Source organism: Panthera onca, chromosome C1 (assembly GCF_046562875.1).
Source record: "Panthera onca isolate mPanOnc1 chromosome C1, mPanOnc1 haplotype 2, whole genome shotgun sequence".
In the NCBI taxonomy this organism is placed as follows: domain Eukaryota; kingdom Metazoa; phylum Chordata; class Mammalia; order Carnivora; family Felidae; genus Panthera; species Panthera onca.
Window position 1 is genome coordinate 190,247,866 of NC_138346.1, and position 20,475 is coordinate 190,268,340.

The 20,475-nt window shown below is 41.8% G+C and overlaps 1 protein-coding gene across 2 annotated transcripts; it reads right to left on the reverse strand.

Moving 5' to 3' along the window:
• Positions 1–6,502: 6,502 nt before the first annotated feature.
• Positions 6,503–18,443, reverse strand: ZFP69B (ZFP69 zinc finger protein B). Of its 2 annotated transcripts, XM_060626488.3 has the most exons (6): positions 18,313–18,443; positions 17,378–17,803; positions 14,593–14,678; positions 12,746–12,872; positions 12,397–12,492; positions 6,503–7,827 (listed from the first exon to the last, which is right to left on the reverse strand). In XM_060626488.3, the coding sequence occupies exons 2-6, from the start codon at positions 17,502–17,504 to the stop codon at positions 6,662–6,664; spliced, it is 1,602 nt and encodes a 533-aa protein (XP_060482471.3). In that variant the 5' UTR covers positions 17,505–17,803; positions 18,313–18,443; the 3' UTR covers positions 6,503–6,661. The 2 variants fall into 2 exon arrangements, with proteins under 2 accessions (XP_060482471.3, XP_060482472.3); XM_060626489.3 differs by lacking the exons at positions 14,593–14,678; positions 18,313–18,443 and having other exon boundaries at positions 17,378–17,485.
• Between the last annotated feature and the right edge of the window lie 2,032 nt (positions 18,444–20,475).

Here is a 20,475-nt window from a genome sequence, read left to right on the forward strand (position 1 = left end):
GAGCCTGTGGTTTTTCTTTTTAACAGTAATAAATTTACAAAACAGGTAGCACCCCAGATGATGATGAGGGCTATGAGGAAAGGGAAAGCAGTGTGTGAAAATGGGATAATGACTGGAGTTTCTCTTCTTGGAATAGTGGAGCTAAGATATTTATATCAAGCCACCTCAGAAAACAAGAAACACTAAAGTCTGGAATATTTATTTTTAATGTTCTTAGAGGAGTGCATTAGTTTGCTAGGGCTGCCGCAATAAAATACCACAGACTGGGTGGCTTAAACAACAGTAATTTATTTTCTCACGGGTCTGGAGGCTAGAAGTCCAGGATCCAGGTCTCAGCAGAGTTAGGGAAACTGAATGGACTCTATTTTAGACAGGCTTCATCTCTGCTATTTCTCTGCCAGGCCCCATTTACTTCTGTTCTGTATTTCACCTTGCATCTGAGTAAACCAAGGAAGGTATGTTCCCACTCCAAGGGGGGAAGCAAGAAAGTTATTCATTCTCTGAGTTTCATCCTAGGCCCCCATGTACCTGATAACATCTAAGAAGAACCAGATCCCGAGCTCCAGGACATTAGGTTTGAACAAACTTCCATTGACACTGGCACCCATAATCCCTATCTTCAGTGACTTATAGAATAACAGCTATTGTCCACCTGACAGTCCTTTGATCAGACCTAGATTCTTAAAAGAACACATACCCTGGACTGCTTACCCCCAGCAACAGGCAGACTCACTTCTCCCTTTACGAGTCTCTCAGATACTCTGCCTACTATGCTCTATCACTTATGCTACTCAGTAAACTCTGCTCTCACTTCCTCCTGGCTTGAGTTTCATTTCTATCCTGTGCAAAGCCAAGGACCCTCTTGGCTGGTCCTGCAGTAACCCCTCCATCCCCTGCCCTCTGCCCTGATCCTCAGACCAGGCCTGCCTATGTCAGCAGAGTTGGTTTCTCCCGAAGCTCTACTTACTCCTTGGCTTACTAATGGCTGCCTTCACTCTATGTCCTCATATGGTCTTTCCTCTGTGTGCTTGCAGGCCCCTGGTATCTCTCTGTGTGCAAATTTCCTCTTCTTATAAGGACACTGGTCAGGTTGGGTTAGAGCATACCCCAATGACTCATTTATCTTAATCGCTTCTTTAAAGTAATTAATAAATGTGATCACTTAAATATGGGATTAAATACAGCCACATTCTCAGGTACTAGAGGTGAAGGTTAGGGTTTCAACATATGAATTTGGCAGGGGGCAGGGCAGTGGGGAGGACGCAATTCTGCCCATAACACAATTCTGCCCATGTTATGGTGCCCATAACATAATGTCATAGACAAGGCATCTAAGAGATGGCAAGACAGTAGGAAATTACCAGACCAAAAGACAGAAAGTCAGGATCCAGGAAGTAATCCAACTTGTAAAATGCTCTTGCCCCGAGTAAAGGCGTTAACAATAAACCTATATGGAGTGGAGGGTGTTTGCTCCTGCATCACTAAAAGCTGCATAGGGAGAGAAGGGAGGACATGACCAGTAAAGGGAGTGAAGACGTGATATGGCATTGGTACAAGTGGGTTGGAAGAATTTTTCAAACTGGGTACTAGAATGTGTTTGCTGTAGAGACATACATACAAAAATTGTGTGTGTGTGTTGTGTGTGTGTGTGGTAAAAAAAAACACAAAACACAAAACAAAAACAAACGTAACATAAAATTTACCATCTAACCTCCTTTAAGTGTACAGTTCAATAGTTTTAACTGTATTCATATTGTGAAACAGACTTCCAGAACTTTTTCATCTTGCAAATCTGAAACTCTATGCCCATTAAACAAGAACTCCCCTTTTCCCTCTCCACCTAGTACCTGGGAACCACTAGTCTACTTTCTGTTTCACTGAGTTTCATACTTTTGATACTTTATATAAATGGAACCAGACAATGTTGTCTTTTTCCATCAACATTTTAACATTGGTAATATCTAGGTTCTGTCGTGTTTTCTTTACACATCTCTGTGTTTTCATAAATGAGCATTTACTTTATAACAAGGAGAAAACACACAAAATGCAATATTAATGGTTTGTTTCTGAATGATTATGTGTACCTAGCATAATAAATGTGTTGTGTAGTGCCTATTAAAAATGCCTCTTGACAGGGGCGCCTGGGTGGCTCAGTTGGTTGAGCGTCCGACTTCAGCTCAGGTCATGATCTCATAGCTCATGAGTTCGAGCCCCGTGTTGGGCTCTGTGCTGACAGCTTGGAACCTGCTTCGGGTTCTGTGCCTCCCTCTCTCTCTGCCCCAACCCACTCGCATTCTGTCTCTGTCTCTCTCAAAAGTAAATAAACATTAAAAAAAATTTTTTTAAATGCCTCTTGACAGATGAAAAAACAAGTTTGACTAAGATCACAAAGTTAGGGGGTGGTAGAGTTGGAATTTGAATACATATTTTTAGGATTTCTGAATGCAAACTCTTCACCACTCTGCTATGAAGGCTTAGGATCTGAGCACAACCTAATGTTCAGTGAAAAACAATTGCAGTTCAAAAGACAGCTAACCCATGATTCTAATTAGGTAAAAGCACACACAAAGAGGACTCAAAATAACAAAAATAATCCTCTATGTTATCCCTGTAATGAAGGACAGGGAAACGTTATTTTAGCTCTATAGTATTAGGTACTGAATTGCCCAGGCTGGTGCTCTCCTCCCACCTCCAAACACCACCCATGAGTAAGTATTACATCTTCAATATTCTGAGAAAATTAGTGAAAACAGTGACCAAAGAGTTAAGGGGACTAATTGCAGCTGCAGAGTAATAAACTCAACTGCAACTTTTTACCCTTTTTGTTTGCCTTTAAACCTCCCTGTCTCTCCTTGGAGAGGATGATTTAAGATTTGTCCTCCCATTTCCTTATTTTGCTGCCTCTCGAATAAACCCTTTCCTTGCTGCATGCTCCATTATCTGATCATCTTTGTCGCCCATCCCATGGATAAACTTGCTTTCGGTTACAAACTTGGGGAGCCATCCAGGAGCTCTTTGCCCATGGTTCATCGGCCCTCAGCCTGTAACAGGAATCCAGCGATGAGCCCAAGCAGTACCTAGGCTCTTTGTCCCGGGGACTGTCCCCAGGCTCCAGTCCACCCTGGTTAGGCTTGAGCTGCCAGCTTTCAGTGCTCAATTTAACTCTTGTGGCAAGGAAACAGGTCTGGGTTTGGTTTGGACAGATGTCTCTTGGTGAATATTTCATACGGAGGGCTTGTGAGCTTTCGTTTTCCTGTTTAGTTTGGCTCTTAGATTTATTCCTCCCATTTGGATGCCTCCAAATAGGGGATTTGGGTTCTCTTAGCCTCCCTTTCCTGGTTGATTAAGAAAAGGCTGATGAGGAAGCTGTTTGATTGAGTCGGTGAAGCTCTGACTTTTGGGGAGGAACCAATGCTCACAATTTGTTTATTGTTGCATCTTTTGGTATCTTTGGATAAAGTTGGCTGTGTGCTAAGTGGAAACTGGGAAATGACGATTTGATCCCCACATGCAGCTGTGTTCTCCAAAATCAAGCCATCGGTTTTTGCAATGCTGCTTGGCCACAAATACAGAGAAAAATGACCAATTAATGGATCCATAAATTATAATACCATCTTGCCGTTAGATTTGTCTTGTAAAAAGGAGACAATTGGAAATTGGGCCTTTCAGCTTTTGTTTGCATCTTGTTCATGTACTTGTTTCTGTGTCCATGAATGTTATGTGAGATGTTTTCTGTACCTCCCAATGGTATTGCTAAAATTAATTTGTAAAAGAGCTCTATTTAGTTGGTTTAAAGATAAGTGCTTGTAAGAATTGGGCATTAAGCAAGGAAAGCACACACAGGTGGGGGAGAGGAGCAGAGGGTGAAGGAGAGAAAGAGGGGGAGAGAGAGAGAAAGAGAGAGAGAGAGAGAGGGAGAATTCCAAGCAGGCTCCACGCCCAGTGCACAGCCCAACTTAGGGCTCAATCCCACAACATTGGGACCATGACCTGAGCCAAAATCAAGAGTCAGATGTTCAACTGACTGAGCCATCCAGGCGCCCCAAGAATTGAGCATTCTAGAACTCAAAGATAGAAACTAACCCAATGTTTTACAAGTTCACATGATCTTGTATTAGGTATTTAATTAGGTCTTAATTAGATCTTTAATTAGGTATTAAAGCTAATTAATTTAAGGTTGTTGGTTTAATCAAATGGATATATCTTTAGAATTTCAGCATTAAATGTAAAACTTTTATTCTATGTTTACTGAAATTCAAATAAGTTCATGTTATCTCCATTGCAAAATTTGTCAGGAAAGGGGGGGAAAAACCCTTAGAACTCTAATGCCTCATGAATTTTATGGGTAATCTAAGAACAAACAGATGTAATTCAAGGAAAGCAAGACTGTTTATTTAAAAAGGAAAAACTTAGATCAAAATCTGAATGTAAAAAGGAAAGCCTGTATGTTTGTGAGAAGGGAATCTTCGTTAAGAAATTTTGTGTGTGGTTAGGACCACGGTTGTGGAGATTAATGTGTAAAAAAGTTTATTAGGGAGTGACCAACGCATGGAGAAGGGAGAGTAAGAGAGCAAGATTAGGCAGAAGTTGAATGATCATACAATATCAACACAAGACTCCATTGATTCTCTGAGGAGTTCCAAAAGTTGGATTACCCTTCAGAATCACTCTAAATTAGGGTAAAAGGGCTGGACTTTTATAAGTCATTGTTTGCGACAACCTGGGAAGAGGGTATGCCTTGGCAAGGCAGCTGTCTTCAGTTAAGGTGACCCCTCATGGCATGTGAGAGTTGAGGACTGTTGGCCACGATCTCTACAGCTGAGAGTCCTTTATTCCTGATGGGGATTCTGGTCAGCACACCACAGCGCCCACCACAAAAACTCAGATCCATGCAGCACCCTGGATGTCCTTGTCTCAAAATGTATGTATCAACATGGGAGATGCTAGGGAGGAAAAAGGAAGGACTGATTTACTTATGCTTAAAAATTCACCTTGTTGAAATAAATGAGTCTTAATATGGAAGTACACCAGTATAAGATTGGAATTTGGTTTTTCTTTGTTAAAATGTCAGTTTTCTTAGGTCTATCTTGTAAACAAAGATTATTCTATATCTTTAACCGGCCTGGAAAAAATTTGTTTGTTTTTAAAGTTGAATTTTTTCAACATTAAGCTAAATTTTAACAACTATGTAATCCTCTGCATTTTCCTTTCTTATTGCCACCTTATGGCATAATAAGATTTCCAATCTTATTGCCACCTTGGCTAAATAGATAATTATTATAATTATTAAGTTTTAAAATGATCTATAATCTTATTTAGACACGTGCTTTAAAACCTTCTGATATTTCAAACTTCCCCAAATTCAACTTCTAAATGAAGTCTTTTTGACAAGTTAGGCTTATTTGATAGGTCACATCATAGGGGAAGCATTGTCAAATAAGTGATGATAAACTTCCTTAGGTCCTATTATATGTTTGAGTGCTAGAGCTGTTTGAGAGATTATATAAAATTTCTAACCTTTTGATATGACATTATAGAAGGACATATCAAAAGTTCCAGAATCAGATAAAAAAAAAATAACACTACTCAACCCATATTCTTGCTGTGCTTATTCAGGGGCAAGAGGGGGATAGTCATTTATGTACTCTATAGCAGGAACAGTAAACTACAGCTCTCGGGCTAAATGCAACCCAACACCAGTTTTTTAAATGAAGTTTATTGGAACAGAGCTACACCTATTCATTTATGCCCATGGTTCTCAAGTACTTCACAAGTACAATATTGACCCCCAGGGCACCTCTAGCAATATTGGGAGATGTTTTTGGTTGTTACAATGGGTGGGGGGACTATTGGCATCTAGTTACTGGCACTTTGTAGCCAGAGATACTGCTAAACCCACTACAGTGCATAGGACAGCTTCCCAAAACAAAGTATCTGGCCCCAAATATCAGAAGAGCCAAGGTTGAGATATTCTGATTTATGTATTTCTTTAGATGTTTTTACACTAAAATGGTAGAGTTGAGTGGTTCTGGCAGAGCTCATATGGCCCACAATGTCTAACATATTTAATATCTGGCTCTTTATGAAAGCTTGCCAATTCTCTACAAGAAACCATAAAATATACTTAAGTATCCCTTGTAATAGTAGGTTATCTATCAATTCTGGAAAGCTTCCTTTAATATTATTTCTTGTAGAAATGAGCCAGGCAGTTATTTTTATCTATGCCTCTTCTAGCCATATAAAGGGCTATAGTAAAAAGTTATACTATATTTTAGTCTGATTATTTAAGAGATATTTAAAACAGTGATTCTCAAAAGCCAATCCAAGTATCAGTAACTTGCCACAATGAACCTTCCATTGGCCCATAATGAAATGAGAAAAATAAGGACAAATTTGGGGGATTTTCATAAGGCTAACTTAATTCAATGTTAAGGGCTATTCCTACTGATTATCCCTCCTACATTTTAAAATATTAAAATGCCCTTTCTTTTCTGAAACGATGTTGATGACAGGTAGTTTCTTTAATATGGCAAAACTGATAGTGGTAACACCGCATCAAGTCATTAAAAAAAATCATTGCTTCTTGAAACCAAAAAGTCAAAAAGCCTCTGATTTAGAGGCTTTTGCTCCATTAGGAGGAGTCTTTGATGTTGCACATATGTCACATATCACTGCTGAAGGTATTTCTTAAATGTGTTTTGCAATGTCTAATAAGTGATGAACTACAGCTGAAGGCTTTTCCACATTCATTACAATCATAAGGTTTTTCTCCAGTATGAATTCTCTGATGTTTAGCAAAGGATGAATCATGCCTAAAGGCTTTCCCACAATGACTGCATTCATAAGGCTTCACTCCCGTGTGGACTCTCTGATGAATAGAAAGATGAATTCTCTGGCTAAAGGCTTTCCCACATTCCTTACATTTATATGGTCTTTCCCCAGTATGAGTTCTCTGGTGTTGAGTTAGGTATGTGCTATGGCTGAAGGTTTTATTGCATACATTACAAATGTAGGGTTTCACACCAGTATGAATAATCTCATGTTGCCTAAGGTGTCTAATCTGGAAAAATGCTTTTCCACAGTCTTTGCATGTAAAAGGTTTCTCTCTAACATGAGTTCTCAGATGCTGGATCAGCCCAATGCTTTGGCTGAATGCTTTCTCACATACCCCACATTCATAGGGCTTCTCCCCAGTATGAATTCTAACATGTTGAGTAAGAGATGATGGGTGTCTGAAGGTTTTTCCACATTCCTTACATTCATAGGGTTTCTCACCAGTATGGATTCTCTGATGTGGAATAAGGGATGAACTTTGGCTAAAAGCTTTTCCACATTCTTTACATCGGAAAGGTTTCTCTCCAGTATGAATTCTCATGTGTTCTGTAAGGTGAATGAGCTGTTTGAAGATTTTTTCGCAAATATTACATTCAAAGGTTTTCAATCTGGTATAACTCCTTGAATGATTAATCAAATCTAAATTGTATCTACTTCGCTTTCTAGATACACCATATTTATGGTCTTTTTTTCTCGGAGAAATTTCTGGTCCCGGAATAACTTTTGAGCTCACATTAATACTTTTCTCAAATCTATTAGATTCTCGGCCTCTTTCCCGAGTGAGTACTTTGTGGATCAAGGGGATTTGCCCCTCACCCATTCCTTGGTTTTCCTGGTGGTTTTCTAACTGATCACATTTGGAGATTCTTCCCAATGTGGAATATAAGGTGCTTCCTCTTGTGGACTGTTCCTTCATTAGGCCATGGTGTAATTCTTCCCAAGAAGTATCATTCTTTACGGCTGACTCCTTGGTTTCTGCTTTACTCTCCAAGTCTGAAAGAAATCCCAAAATACAAATGACCCATATTCAGTGTACTTTAAAAAATAAATGGCCATAGTGAGAATAGGAGGGGGGGAAAATGAACATGTACTAGGCATAGAGACCTTGGACTATCTTCAAATGTAATTCTGCCCCCTAGAGAGCTAATATAAAAGGAAATGAAGAAATCAAAGGAAAGAAGCTGTTAGGGTATGTGAGGGGACTTTAAGGAACTGGGAGGAGTTCATCCATGTGAATTCGAGGAAGTGCACTAAGAAGAAAGCATTGTTGTAAGGGCAAATATCAAGAGATAAGATTAAGGAACACAGTACTCTACCACCATATCATCTCAAGCCCGTATTTCTATGACAAAATTGTCCCTATTAAAAAAAGTTTTTTTCAAGTATTAATCCATACTTTCTACATATTAAAACGTTAAATAATCTAGGAACTCATTCACTAAAGAGGGATAGCCTCTCTCAATTTCATCCCCATTCCCTCTACTCTCTTAGGATTTTGGAAAGCATCCATTCAGACATTCCCAACAATATGTATATGTGAATGTGTGTATTTATGTATGGTCATAAATATACATTTGCACAAAAAAGGGATCATAGTATACATATAGCTCTGCATCTGTTTTTTTTTTTTTCTGCATCTGTTTTTTTTAAAGTATTTTTTAAGTTTATTTATTTTAAGAGAGAGAGAGCCGAGGAGGGGCAGAGAGAAAGAGAGAAGAGAATCGCAAGCAGGCTCTGTGCTGTCAGTGCAGAGCCCAACATGTGTCCCAAAACCATGAACCATCAGATAATGACCTGAGCCAAAACCAAGGGTCAGACGCTTAACCAACTGAGCTACCTAGGTGCATCTGTTTTGTATTTTAACTCAACTTTATCTTGCGGGCTCCCTCCCATGTCTGTACATTTAGATTCATCTCATTATTTAAAAAAAAAAAAAAAAAGTTTATTTATGTTGAGAGAAAGAGTGAGTGTGAGCAGGGGGAGGGGTAGAGAGAGAGGGAGAGAGAGAATCCCAAGCAGGCTCCGTGCTGTCAGCGCACAGCCTGACATGGGGCTCAATGTCATGAACCATGAGATCATGACCTGAGCAGAAATCAAGAGTCAGACACTTAACCAACTGAGCCACCCACGAACCCCTATCTTATTCTTTTTAACAAGTGCAATACATACCACTGCATTGATATTGATATTCCACTGATGGACATATCATAACTTGACTCTTCTCTACTGAAAAATATTTAGGTTGTCTCCAGTTTCTCATGTTATCATCATGCATACATTTGCGTACACTCCTGTCAATATTTCATAGGCTTTACTAAAGAGGAATTATTGGGTTCTGGGTATGTGTGCTCTCGGTAAACATGGGTGCCCTTCCCTACAAGTTCACTGGATCTTTATCAATCTTCATAATTTTTGCCTGTATCTGTACATAAGAGGTGAAAAATGGGCTTCTTATTTGTAACACATTATTAGCTATACTGTAAAATCTTAAAGGACAGAGACTATATGGACTATGCATGGTATACATGGGACAGTTTGGGGTGAAGGAAATTCTCTTTCTATTCGCTTCCATCCATTTGGACCCTGCCATCCTAAAGCACCAATATTTCCTGTCTACAACAAACTCTTATTCCCCAGGATTTCTAACCTCACCTTAGTAACAGCACATACAAAGTGCTCAGGAATAGCTGGGTAAATTTTGGAGTGGACTTAGAAAGCCAGCAGAGATGTTGACATCACTTATTACAGGGGATAAAGAGTTACTTAACTTTTCTTTTCAGGGTAAGAACAAAATAAATGTCATATTTCAAGAGGTCAACTCTGATAGTAACATGTAAAATGATTCAGAAAAATAATAAAATATCAACAAATACAACTAAAAATCAGAGTAACAGGCATGAGATGATGGGAACTTGGCTTAGCACCGCATCAGCACATATGAAGAGGAGAAGTGGATCTAGCAGGTACTATCAGAGAAGAAACCATGAGGAATGAGGGAAGAACTGAGAGTAGAAAAACATAATGCATTCTTGCTGATATCATGATTTCTGGTCTTTGAGAATGAAAGAATAGGAGGAGTCAGGATGAGAAATTTGGGAGAGAAAATGGTTTCTGTTTTTGAATGTATTGGGCTTGAAGTGACGACAGTGCATCTAGACAGAGATGTCCTAAATACCAGGGATATGTGGGAATCGATAAAAATAGGGAGAATACAGGTCTCAAGGGACAACTGAAACCATCACAACGCATTTGTGGACATTTGTGCAGCTACAGAATAGCAGCATGCAAGACAGAGACCCCTCAGGGATTGCAGCAGGAATTGCCGGATATGCACCAAATCTGTTCTTCCCATTTTTGGACACACACCTACATCTTCCTTGATTTGGATTTCAGCGAAGTGACAAAGGTTTCTCCTGTAAGTGAACCAGAGTGAAAGTCATGTGAACCACTCCAGGAGGCTGCCCCGTAAAAACCTCCTAGATGTGGGATGCCTGAGTGTTTCAGTCTGTTAAGCCTCTGACTTTGGCTCAGATCATGATCTCACAGCTCGTGAGTTCGAGCCCCAGGTCAGGCTCTGTGCTGACAGCTCAGAGCCTGGAGCCTGCTTCGGATTCTGTCTCCCCCTCGCTCTGCTCGTGCCCCGCTCACGCTCTGTCTCTCTCTCCTTCAAAAATAAATAAACATTGGGGCGCCTGGGTGGCTCAGTTGGTTAAGCGTCCGACTTCGGCTCAGGTCACAATCTCGCGGTCCGCGAGTTCGAGCCCCGCATCGGGCTCTGGGCTGATGGCTCAGAGCCTGGAGCTTGCTTCCAATTCTGTGTCTCCCTCTCTCTCTGCCCCTCCCCCGTTCATGCTGTGTCTCTCTCTGTCTCAAAAAAAAAATAAACGTTAAAAAAAAAAAAAATTAAATAAATAAATAAATAAACATTAAATTAAAAAAAAAAAAACCATCCCAGATGAGCTCCTTGTGTGCCCTCGTTCTGCTGCTGGCTATACTTAGATGATGAGGAGGCCCTAGCGAATGACAGAGCCACCATGTAGAAGAAATCTCAATCCCAGATGCGTGAGGTGGAAAAGAACTGTCCATTGAACTAAACAGTTCCCCCAGACCAGCGTACAAGCAAGATTTCTGGCTATTCTGTTCGAGCCACATTTTAGAGTCTATTTGCTATAGTAGTGTAGCCTGTCCTAACAGAAGTGGAAACGATGTATCTGCATTAGAAAAGATATTGATGAGGGCAGCTGGGTGGCTCAGTCGGTTAAACATCGGACTTCGGCTCAGGTCATGATCTCATGGTTTGTGGGTTCAAACCCCACATCAGGCTCTGTGCTGACAGCTCGGAGCCTAGATCCTGCTTCGGATTCTGTGTCTCCCTCTCTCTCTGCCCCTCCCCTGCTTGTACTCTGTCTCTCTTTCTCTCTCTCAAAAATAAACATCAAAAAAAAAAAAAAAAAGGATATTGATGAGAAGCATTGAAAAAGCAGTAAGAGATATGTAGGAGATAAAAACTGTGGAGGAAAGGTAGCAAGGTCTAGAAACCTAATGCTGCCATGTAGAATCGTGCCATAAGAACACAAAATGTGGAGTCAGAAGGATTGGAATTCAAATACTGGGGGCGCCTGGGTGGCGCAGTCGGTTAAGCGTCCGACTTCAGCCAGGTCACGATCTCGCGGTCCGTGAGTTCGAGCCCCGCGTCAGGCTCTGGGCTGATGGCTCGGAGCCTGGAGCCTGTTTCCGATTCTGTGTTTCCCTTTCTCTCTGCCCCTCCCCCGTTCATGCTCTGTCTCTCTCTGTCCCAAAAATAAATAAAAAACGTTGAAAAAAAAATTAAAAAAAAAAAAAAACAAATACTGACTCCACCAACCAGTAGCTAAGTGATGCTGGACAAATTTCTTAACCTATGAGCCTTCTTTTCCTCCTCTGTAAGATGGGGCTAATGTATGCACAGGACTCACAGAGGCCAGCCTGATGAAAAGCTGTCATTATTACTGTTCTTAGATGAAGAAGGTTGTTAAAAGCTATCTGATTTGGTCAGAAGGAATTCTGTGGTGATTTTTCACAGAGGCATAAGTTATCTGAAATAAAAATCTAAATTACACAAGTTAAAAAGAGAATCAGAATTGAAGCTATGATCACAGAATAAGATTTAGGAAAAAGTTTTAACCAGAACCATGAAAGAGTAAAATCCATAATAAAATTACATAGGAATCCGGTGAAGAGTGCTGTACTTAATGAGGGGAGATCCACGAATACCTGAATGTACAGGAGAAAGAAGCTATCATCAGGGCAAGGTTTGAAATGCTGGAGAAAACAAGAAAATCATGCAACTGGGTCAGGAGAATTAGTTAAGGAAACTAACCCTGATAAGAAAGGCATCTCTTTTCCTCTGACTCCAGAGAAACTAACAAGAAAAGGCAAGTTCAGGAAAGGGGTAACAGGGTGGTAATCAGGTTTCAGGTCAGGTCCCATCCAGATGGCATGGGCTTCCCCACAATCTGGAGAAGGCTTCAAGTGGAGCTTTCTAGCAAACATGACAAAAGACCCCAACTGCCTTGCTCTTACCTGAACGTGGACCTCCTGAAACCTCTCTCTCGATCAGCCATGGCTCTTCTCCTTTCTCCAACTGGGAAATCACACCAGGTTTGGAGAGCTGATATCCTGCTCATGAAGAAGAAAAGACTGCATGTGCTGAGGTCATCCAAAGAATTTAAAGATAGTTTTTTGGTATTCAGGCCTGCTGAAGGGTAGAGTAGAAAGACCAGGGCAGAAAAGACCACAGCAATCCTGACTTGCTATTGAGAAGGAACTAGAAAACTCCAACACAACCCAGAGCCCAAGCTAACACTTCGGTTAGAAATAAAGATTTTTTTCCAAAAGGCAGGTTCTAGTTATAAGGGGAACTCATCCTTACCCACTGAGACCAGGTTCCCATAGTTCTCCAGCATCACCTCCCGGTATAGACTCCGGTGAGCAGGGGCCAGTTGTCCCCACTCCTCCTGGGTGAAGTCCACAGATATGTCCTTGAAGGTCAACAGTTCCTAGAACATCAAGTATGTTCCTTTTCAGCCAGAGTTTGGGAGGTTGTTCTAACACTGTCTACATGCTAAGAGATTCTATCTGAATTTTCCTGGATACTCTTGAAAACTGGTTGGCTGATTCTCTGCTACACGTTACAACACAATGCACAAAGCGTGTAAGCTGTCTTTTATAACTTACAATTTGGCTAAAGGAGAAATACTCATGAAATATTAAAGAAGGTCTCAGAACAGTGTATAATAATTTAGATTAAGGACAATAAAGATCAGGAATATTTGAAGAAGGTGAGAGTTGAAAAGAGGCCAAGGCCACAAGAGAAGCCAGGGACCTTTGTTGGGCTGAAAGAATTTGTTAAAACAAGAACATTTCAGCATGGGTAATATACCCTTAACTGAGTACTTCGGTTAGTAAGAAAAGTATGTGAGAACAGGTTTCTGTAGGGAGCATGAATTCTGCCTACTAAAGGAAGATCCCTTGACCAAAGCAGACACTGTGTGGTGAAGTACAAGAGCCTGTCATGTATGATCTACAAAATTAAATAACCATTTTGTAATTATTTTAAAAAATATTACCAAATGCAAAGAGCACCCAGAAGCCAGAAGGCTGAGATAAAAACACATTCCTTATGTATGGAGACAATTCTAATGCTTTTTTTTTTTAAATTTTTTAACGTTTATTCATTTTTGAGAGACAGAGACAGAGGATGAGCGGGGGAGGGGCAGAGAGAGGGAGACACAGAATCTGAAGCAGTCTCCAGGCTCCGAGTTGTCAGCACAGAGCCAGACGCGGGGCTCGAACCCGTGAACGGCGAGATCATGACCTGAGCCGAAGTCAGATGCTTAACCGACTGAGCCACCCAGGCGCCCCTCTAATGCTTTTTATATATTGTAAATAATTCTGGAAGGCACTTGAGGCCTATTGGGCTGACAACAGCATCCACGTGAGAAAACTGAATTTGAGGAATGTTAAGGATATGGGATTAAACCCTGTGCCATGTTATCTTGGAAGCTAAGAGCATGCCACTACAAAACTCTTCTGGTTTCTAGGAAGATCTCCTTCTATATTGATTTTCTCTGATTACTGTAGAATTTTCTTGAGTTTCCCTACGCTTCTGGGGTTTGGTAGCACAGAGCTCTGCCCATTGCCAGTGCCGCTGGTTTTCTGATTAGCTCGTTTACGATACACAGAAACTATTAAACTGCTCTTGGAAGTTTTCCTTCCTTTTCCAGTCAGCCTATTTAGTTTGTGCCCTTTGTGACCTGCCAGCAACTTCTCATTTCCCTTTTCATCTACAATTCTGCTCCAAAACATGACCAGAAATCATCTTTTAAAGCTCATTAGTGAAGTGTATACATCTCCAAGAATATCAGAACTGCATTCTATTAATTTTTAAATGTTGCTTAAAATGTTTTACAATGTTTGTCTTTCCCCCAGATGACATCTGTGAGGTTTCAGGGCAAGAACTATATTACATACTTTCACACACACACAAACACACGCCAGCACAAGTTTTAAATGTGTTGGATAAATGGCCAGAGGTTTGCTTGAAATAAGAAGGTTCCCGAGGAAGGTTACTACCGGTGGGACAATCACCTGTGAAATCAATCAGTGTGGCCTGATTTAGAACAGGCTAAGAAAATCCAATCCAGCAAGCTGAGTCAAAGAAAATCAAAGTCCAGGGCTCAAACAATTTTAAGAAAGTGACAGGAAACTCCAACCCACCTGGGATTCTACTGTCAGTGGCCTAGAGGTCACTTCATCCTCGAAACTTTCTCCCTGGGTCTCATCAGCATCCTTAGAGAGCAAAACTGAGGAAGGAAAAGAGGCATGAGGTTTGCATCCCCCAGACCTAGAAAAATGGCTTGCAGACCAGACCTCCTGAATATGGCTCCTCTCTTAAAACATTCACAGAGAGGGACATTAGAGCATTTCAGAGCAGACCGGAGACTCCTTAATGAAAAGGATCTAAGGTGCACTGCTTTGGGCATTAATACTTCCCAATGGGCAATGTTGGTCCGTTAGCACAGATCTACCGGCCACTCCTCTGTTCAAAAACCCTCAAAGCTTCCCCACTGACAAGAAAGAAAAATCCGAACACTTTACCGTGGATTTCAAGACCCTCCACAACCAGTCCGTCACTGCTTCTCTCCTTCTTTATCCATGATCTCCTTCTAAACATCCTCCTTCAACCACTGGACACACCCACCCACATAATCCCAGTCACCATTCTTTGAACATACCTGCATAATACCCACCTCAGTATTTCCCCAAGTCCTACTCAGTGAAAACCTGAGATATCCTTCTGGATCAGTTCAAGTGAAGTTTTCTCAAACACTCTTAATGAGAAGAAGGCTTCCTCTTCTCTGTATTCTTCCAAAGCTTGTTTTTATCTCTATTCTGTTATCTATCTCAGACTGCCTATCATATTTATTTGTATAATTATCTCCCTCAATTGAATATTAGCATGAGTATATGGGTAGAAAGTTTTTTTATTTCCGTCTGGCTCATTTTTTCCCATCTCCTAAAGCGTTAAGCGTAACACCCTGCCAGGTTGCTAGAATTCCAACCTGAATTTGAAGTATTAAAACCTGGCTGAATTTGAGGTATTAAAAATATGAACTAGGAACTGAGGTACATGAATTGTTGTCCTTGTATTTTTCCCCAACTTTTCATCATGAATATTGAACATGCATATATCCACCACCTGTATTCAGTGATTGTTAACATTTGCCATATTTGCTTCATCTATATTTTTTTCTGAACCACTTCAAAGTTGCAGACATCATGATACTTTGTCCCTAAATACCTCAAATAAGGATCTTCTCCTGCATAACCACAATACCATTTATCACACCTAAGCAAGTTAACAATAATTCTGTATTCACGGGAACCTGGGTGGCTCAGTTGGTTAAATGTCAGACTCTTGATTTTGGCTTGGGTCATGATATCCCAGCTCGTGAGTCTGAGCCCTACATCACGCTCTGTGCTGACAGTGCACAGCCTGCTTGAGATTCTCTCTCTCTCTTTCTCTGTCTGCCCCTCCCTTGCACATGCACGCAATCTCTCAAAAATAAATAAACACTTGAAAACAATAATTCCATATTCAGATTTCCTCAGATCTTCTCAAACTGTCTTTTATTCTGGATTTCTTCTCAACCCAGGAGCCAACCAAGGTTCACACATTCAAAGCGGTTATCTTTAGTCTCTCTAGAATAGTACTCCCCTGCCTTTTTAAATTTTTATTTATTTTTGAGAGAGAGAAAGAACATGAGCAGGAGAGGGGCAGAGAGAAGGAGACACAGAATCTGAAGCAGGCTCCAGGCTTCGAGTTGTCAGCACAAGCCGGACGTGGGGCTCAAACCCGTGAACCGTGAGATCATTACCTGAGCCGAAGTCAGATGATCTACCAACTGAACCACCCAGGTGCCACACTTCCCCTTTTTTCATGGCACTGGCTTCTTATGAGACCAACACAGTCTGACTGTGCTAGGGTTTACCTTATTTCTCTGTTCCCTGTATTTTCTTTAAACCAGAAGTTCAGCCTTTAAGCTCAATTTAGGATCAGATGAAACATTTTGGCAGGAATTCCTCATGGGTGATACCATGTGCTTTATAATACATTACCCAGAAGGTACAAAATGTGAGGTTATCCCATCATTGTCACACTTGATTAAGACAGTGGCCACCACATATCGCCATCGGAAAAACGTGCTCTTTCCTTGGCTTTTAGCAATTTGTGGGGGCAATACTTTGGCACCCTGTGAATACCCTGTTCCCCATCAACTTTTCAATTACTTCATTTATAGTAATATAGTCTATCGTTCCTTCCACTTCTTTATCGGCAGATATTTTCTGTAAAAAGCTTTCCCTCAACAAACGGAAATGATCTTTTAAAAAGCAAGATGAATGTATTCTTCACTCTGATAATAATTTATTTTCAAGGTAAGGAATCAGTGTAGGAATCACCACCAGTGTTAAGTTTTTCCCCTTTCTCTATTTTAAATGCCATCATGAACTTACGGAATTTTATTTGTTCAAAGTGTTACAATCAATCTGGATATTTAAACAGTCCTAAGTTTGTCCAAACTTGCCATCCTGCTGACACGCATCTTTGCACTCGTCCTTGCTTTCTAGCTCGAGACACTCCAGGCTCACCTGGTACTTTCCCTGCTGCCTTTTACTTCTGGCCTAGCCACCAAGTGCCTAGACTGGTCTCTCAGTTGATTCAAATTTCCTCACTGTAAAATACAGAAAATCAGGCAAGTCTTCCCTGCCCCACACGCCTATGGGGGAAATGAAAAGAGGTAACATACACAGTCATGACACTTACATACTGGTTTCAGGTTGAAATGACCATTACTGAAAACGCAGGCCAGGAGCCATAATCAAGAACCCCAGAAATCTTTTCCCCAATTGCCTACCCAAGGGGTGCTTTAGCTCAGGTGTCTACCTTCCTTCTCAAACTAGATGCTGCTGCTTTTCCTCCTTCCCGCCAGTCTATTCTCACCTTCTCCTTCAAACATCTTAGTCACGTCCTCCCACAGGGATGCCCCCTCGGTGGCCTTCTTTGGATGGCGCAACTTCACCCAGGTGCTGGCCTTCATGGGCAGGGTGATCAGGAGCTGCTGTAGCATGATGACTTCAGCACTCCTTTCTAGGGCTCTCTGCCTCAGCCCACGAGGCAGAAGGTCCTATCTGGACCTGTCCACTTTTGATAAAGACACTGCTGGAAACTCGGGCTTCACAGTTGTGCTGGAGTCCTCTACTCTCAGGAACCAGGGGGAACATACAGTACCAAAATCCAGAATCTGGACCTTTTCATGTCCAAGTTCACAAGGAACATCCCATCTGGAGCTCCGTCTGTCTCCTCAGCAGGCAGCTGTTTGGCTCCAGGTGTTTTCTATGCAACCACCGCTACGGTCCCCTGATGATGCTGGATAGAAAACATTAGAGTCAAAAAAAAAAAAGAAAAAAGAAAACATTAGAGTCAGCAAAAGGATCTACAGTGCTCAGTCGCACGGTCAGAATTCTAGAACTTAACGCCAATCATCAAAAAATTTTTACAAAAGGTATATGGAGACGGTGGATATACACAGCCCACGCGGTCCAAGCCACTGTGCTGGTGTCACGAAGCACAAAGAGACGAATAAAACCCAATTTACTATGGTTAAATTAGCCTTGAGATTTGGAATCACAAAGGAGCTGGGTTTGAATCCCACCAGCTCCTTCTCTTGGCTGTGGCAAATCACGGATGCCCTCCAACCCCGTCCCTTCCTCCCAGAACCGAGAGGCTAAACCTTTCTCCAGGCCCGGACCTCGCTGCCTTTGTCCGAGCGCCACCCCGGGCTCCTGGGCACATCACGCGCCACGGGGAACCTCGGGCGGTGTCTCGCCGGCGCCTCCCGAGGTCCCCGCCCCAGACCCCGCACCGCTCCCGCTCACCCCGCTCGCTGGCTCGCCCGGCTCGCCCCTGCCCTCTCGCCCGGCCGGCGGCTCCCTACGTAGCGCCGAGATGCCTCCGCGTAGCGCAGCCCTGGCCGGTGCGCCTGCGCGGCAGCGGCCTCTGCGCGTGGTTCCCAGCGTCCTCCGGGGCAGCCTCCCGCTCGCGGCGCCTCCCGAGATGCTCGCCCGGCGGCCCCGTCACTGTGGGTTCCCTGCGGCCCGGGGTCCCAACCCCGGGGAAAGCAGCCCCGCTTCTGCGGCGGGAGCCGGAGCCGGTGCTCTTGTCCCCAACCCCCACCCCAAACTACCCGTCTCCCCTCTGCCGGGAAGAGGCACGTGAATGTTTCCATTGGGAGGTTTGGAAACCCTTGGCAAAAGGGAAGCATCTGTGTCACTTTTTTGTCCCGACAACATTGGTATAAACGAATCCATACCGCTTTCCCTTCACATGTACATGGAAAAGGCTGAAAGTGGAATGGAATCTTGTTTTATTAAAAGAATACCACGATCCATAAATCCAATACATTCTTACGGTGGTTGCTTTCCTTGCATTTCTGAAATGCCAGAAAATAACTACACAAAAGCAAAATAATTACCTCTTAGAATCCCATCAAGCAGAGATAACCATTGTTAACATTTGGTACACAGACTTACCTACACACACCCCCACACACATCCCATCTGGGTTTTTTTTAAATGCATTTTTATGCATTTTCTGCAAAAAATGATTAACTGTCATGCTCTTTTATTCGTGGGTTTGCTCTCCTCAAAAACATAGGAGTACATCATTCCAAATACGCTTCTATATCAATAGCTTACAAAAACAACAATTTAGAAAATAAAATGAAACTATGTACTTGCTGTTGTGGACTGAATAGTTGTGTCTCCCCACAACTCTCGGCAATTTCCTACGAAGCCCTAACCCCCTCCTGTAGAGCTTTATGTGGAGTAAGGAAGTAATTATGATTAAATGAAGCCATAAGGGTGGGGCCCCAGTCCCATAGGATTAGTGTCCTTATAAGAAGAGACACCGGAGGGCTCACTCACTCTCTGAAGTTCAGGCCCTGAAGAAAGGTCATGTGCGGATTTAGCAAGAAGGTGTCATCTACCTGCCAGAAAGAGTTCTCACCGTAAACTGACCCTGCCAGACCTTGATCTGGAACTGGTAGCCTCACATAGGCTAGAAGAAAATAAATGAGAAATAAGTGAGAAAATAAATTTCTGTTGGTTAAGCCACGCAGTCTATGATGTTTAGTTATAGTAGCCCCCATAGATTAGTGTACTTGACATACAGTATTTACAGAGTATGAGTCTTTGTTCTCAGTGCATTACATATTTTAACTGATTTAGGCCTCATACCAACCCCTTGTGGCAGTTCCCAGTTTGCAGATAAGAAAGCACATTTGGAGAAGTTAATCAACTTGCCTTGCATTATTCACTTTGCAGGTGGTGAACCCAGGCAGTCTATGCTCTCATTTGCTACCCCCCCCCCCAAAAAAAAACCCACAGTAAAATAGAGTAAAATGTTAATGGTAGAGTCTAGGTGGTGATGCATGGATGTACACTGTAAAATTATTCGACTTTTCTGTATGTTTGAATATTTTCATAATAAAATGGGAAAATATAGCTAAACAAAAATTACGTGGGACATTATAAATAAAACTACAGGGGTGCCTGGGTGGCTTAGTCTGTTGAGTGTCTGACTCTTTATTTCTGTTCAGGTCATGATCACACGGTTGTGGGATCAAGCCTCACATCAGGCTCCATGCTCTGCTTAAGATTCTCTCTGCCTCTCTCCTTTCCTCCCTCTCTCCCACTGTCCCTCTCCCCCACTTCCACTCTCTTTCAAATAAAACAACAACAACAACAACAACAAACTACAAAAGTTACTGACTCAAATAGAGAGAATAGTAACAAGCACCATATTCAGGGTTTGAAACAGCATTTTAGATATGTCACCTTCCCTCCACTTGAATGTTCCCACACTAAAGCTCAACTTTTCTTTTTCCTAAATTAAATGATTCTAAAGCTTACTTGGAATGGTAGGTATTCTCGAATGGCCGGTAAAATTGTGCAACAATAATAAAGTCAGACTTGCCCTACCAATATAATTGGTATAAATTGCCCTACCAATATGATACAAGAAAGGGACAATTATCAAAG

What these genes read in the sequence shown, in the direction of transcription:
- ZFP69B (XM_060626488.3), bottom strand. Translation starts at nt 17,504, where the DNA reads ATGCTACAGCAGCTCCTGATCACCCTGCCCATGAAGGCCAGCACCTGG. An exon ending in CACTGACAGTAGAATCCCAG is followed by an intron (nt 12,873 to 14,592) that starts GTGGGTTGGAGT and finishes TTGATGTTCTAG; the next exon opens with GAACTGTTGACCTTCAAGGA. An exon ending in TGGGAACCTGGTCTCAGTGG is followed by an intron (nt 12,493 to 12,745) that starts GTAAGGATGAGT and finishes CTTCATGAGCAG; the next exon opens with GATATCAGCTCTCCAAACCT.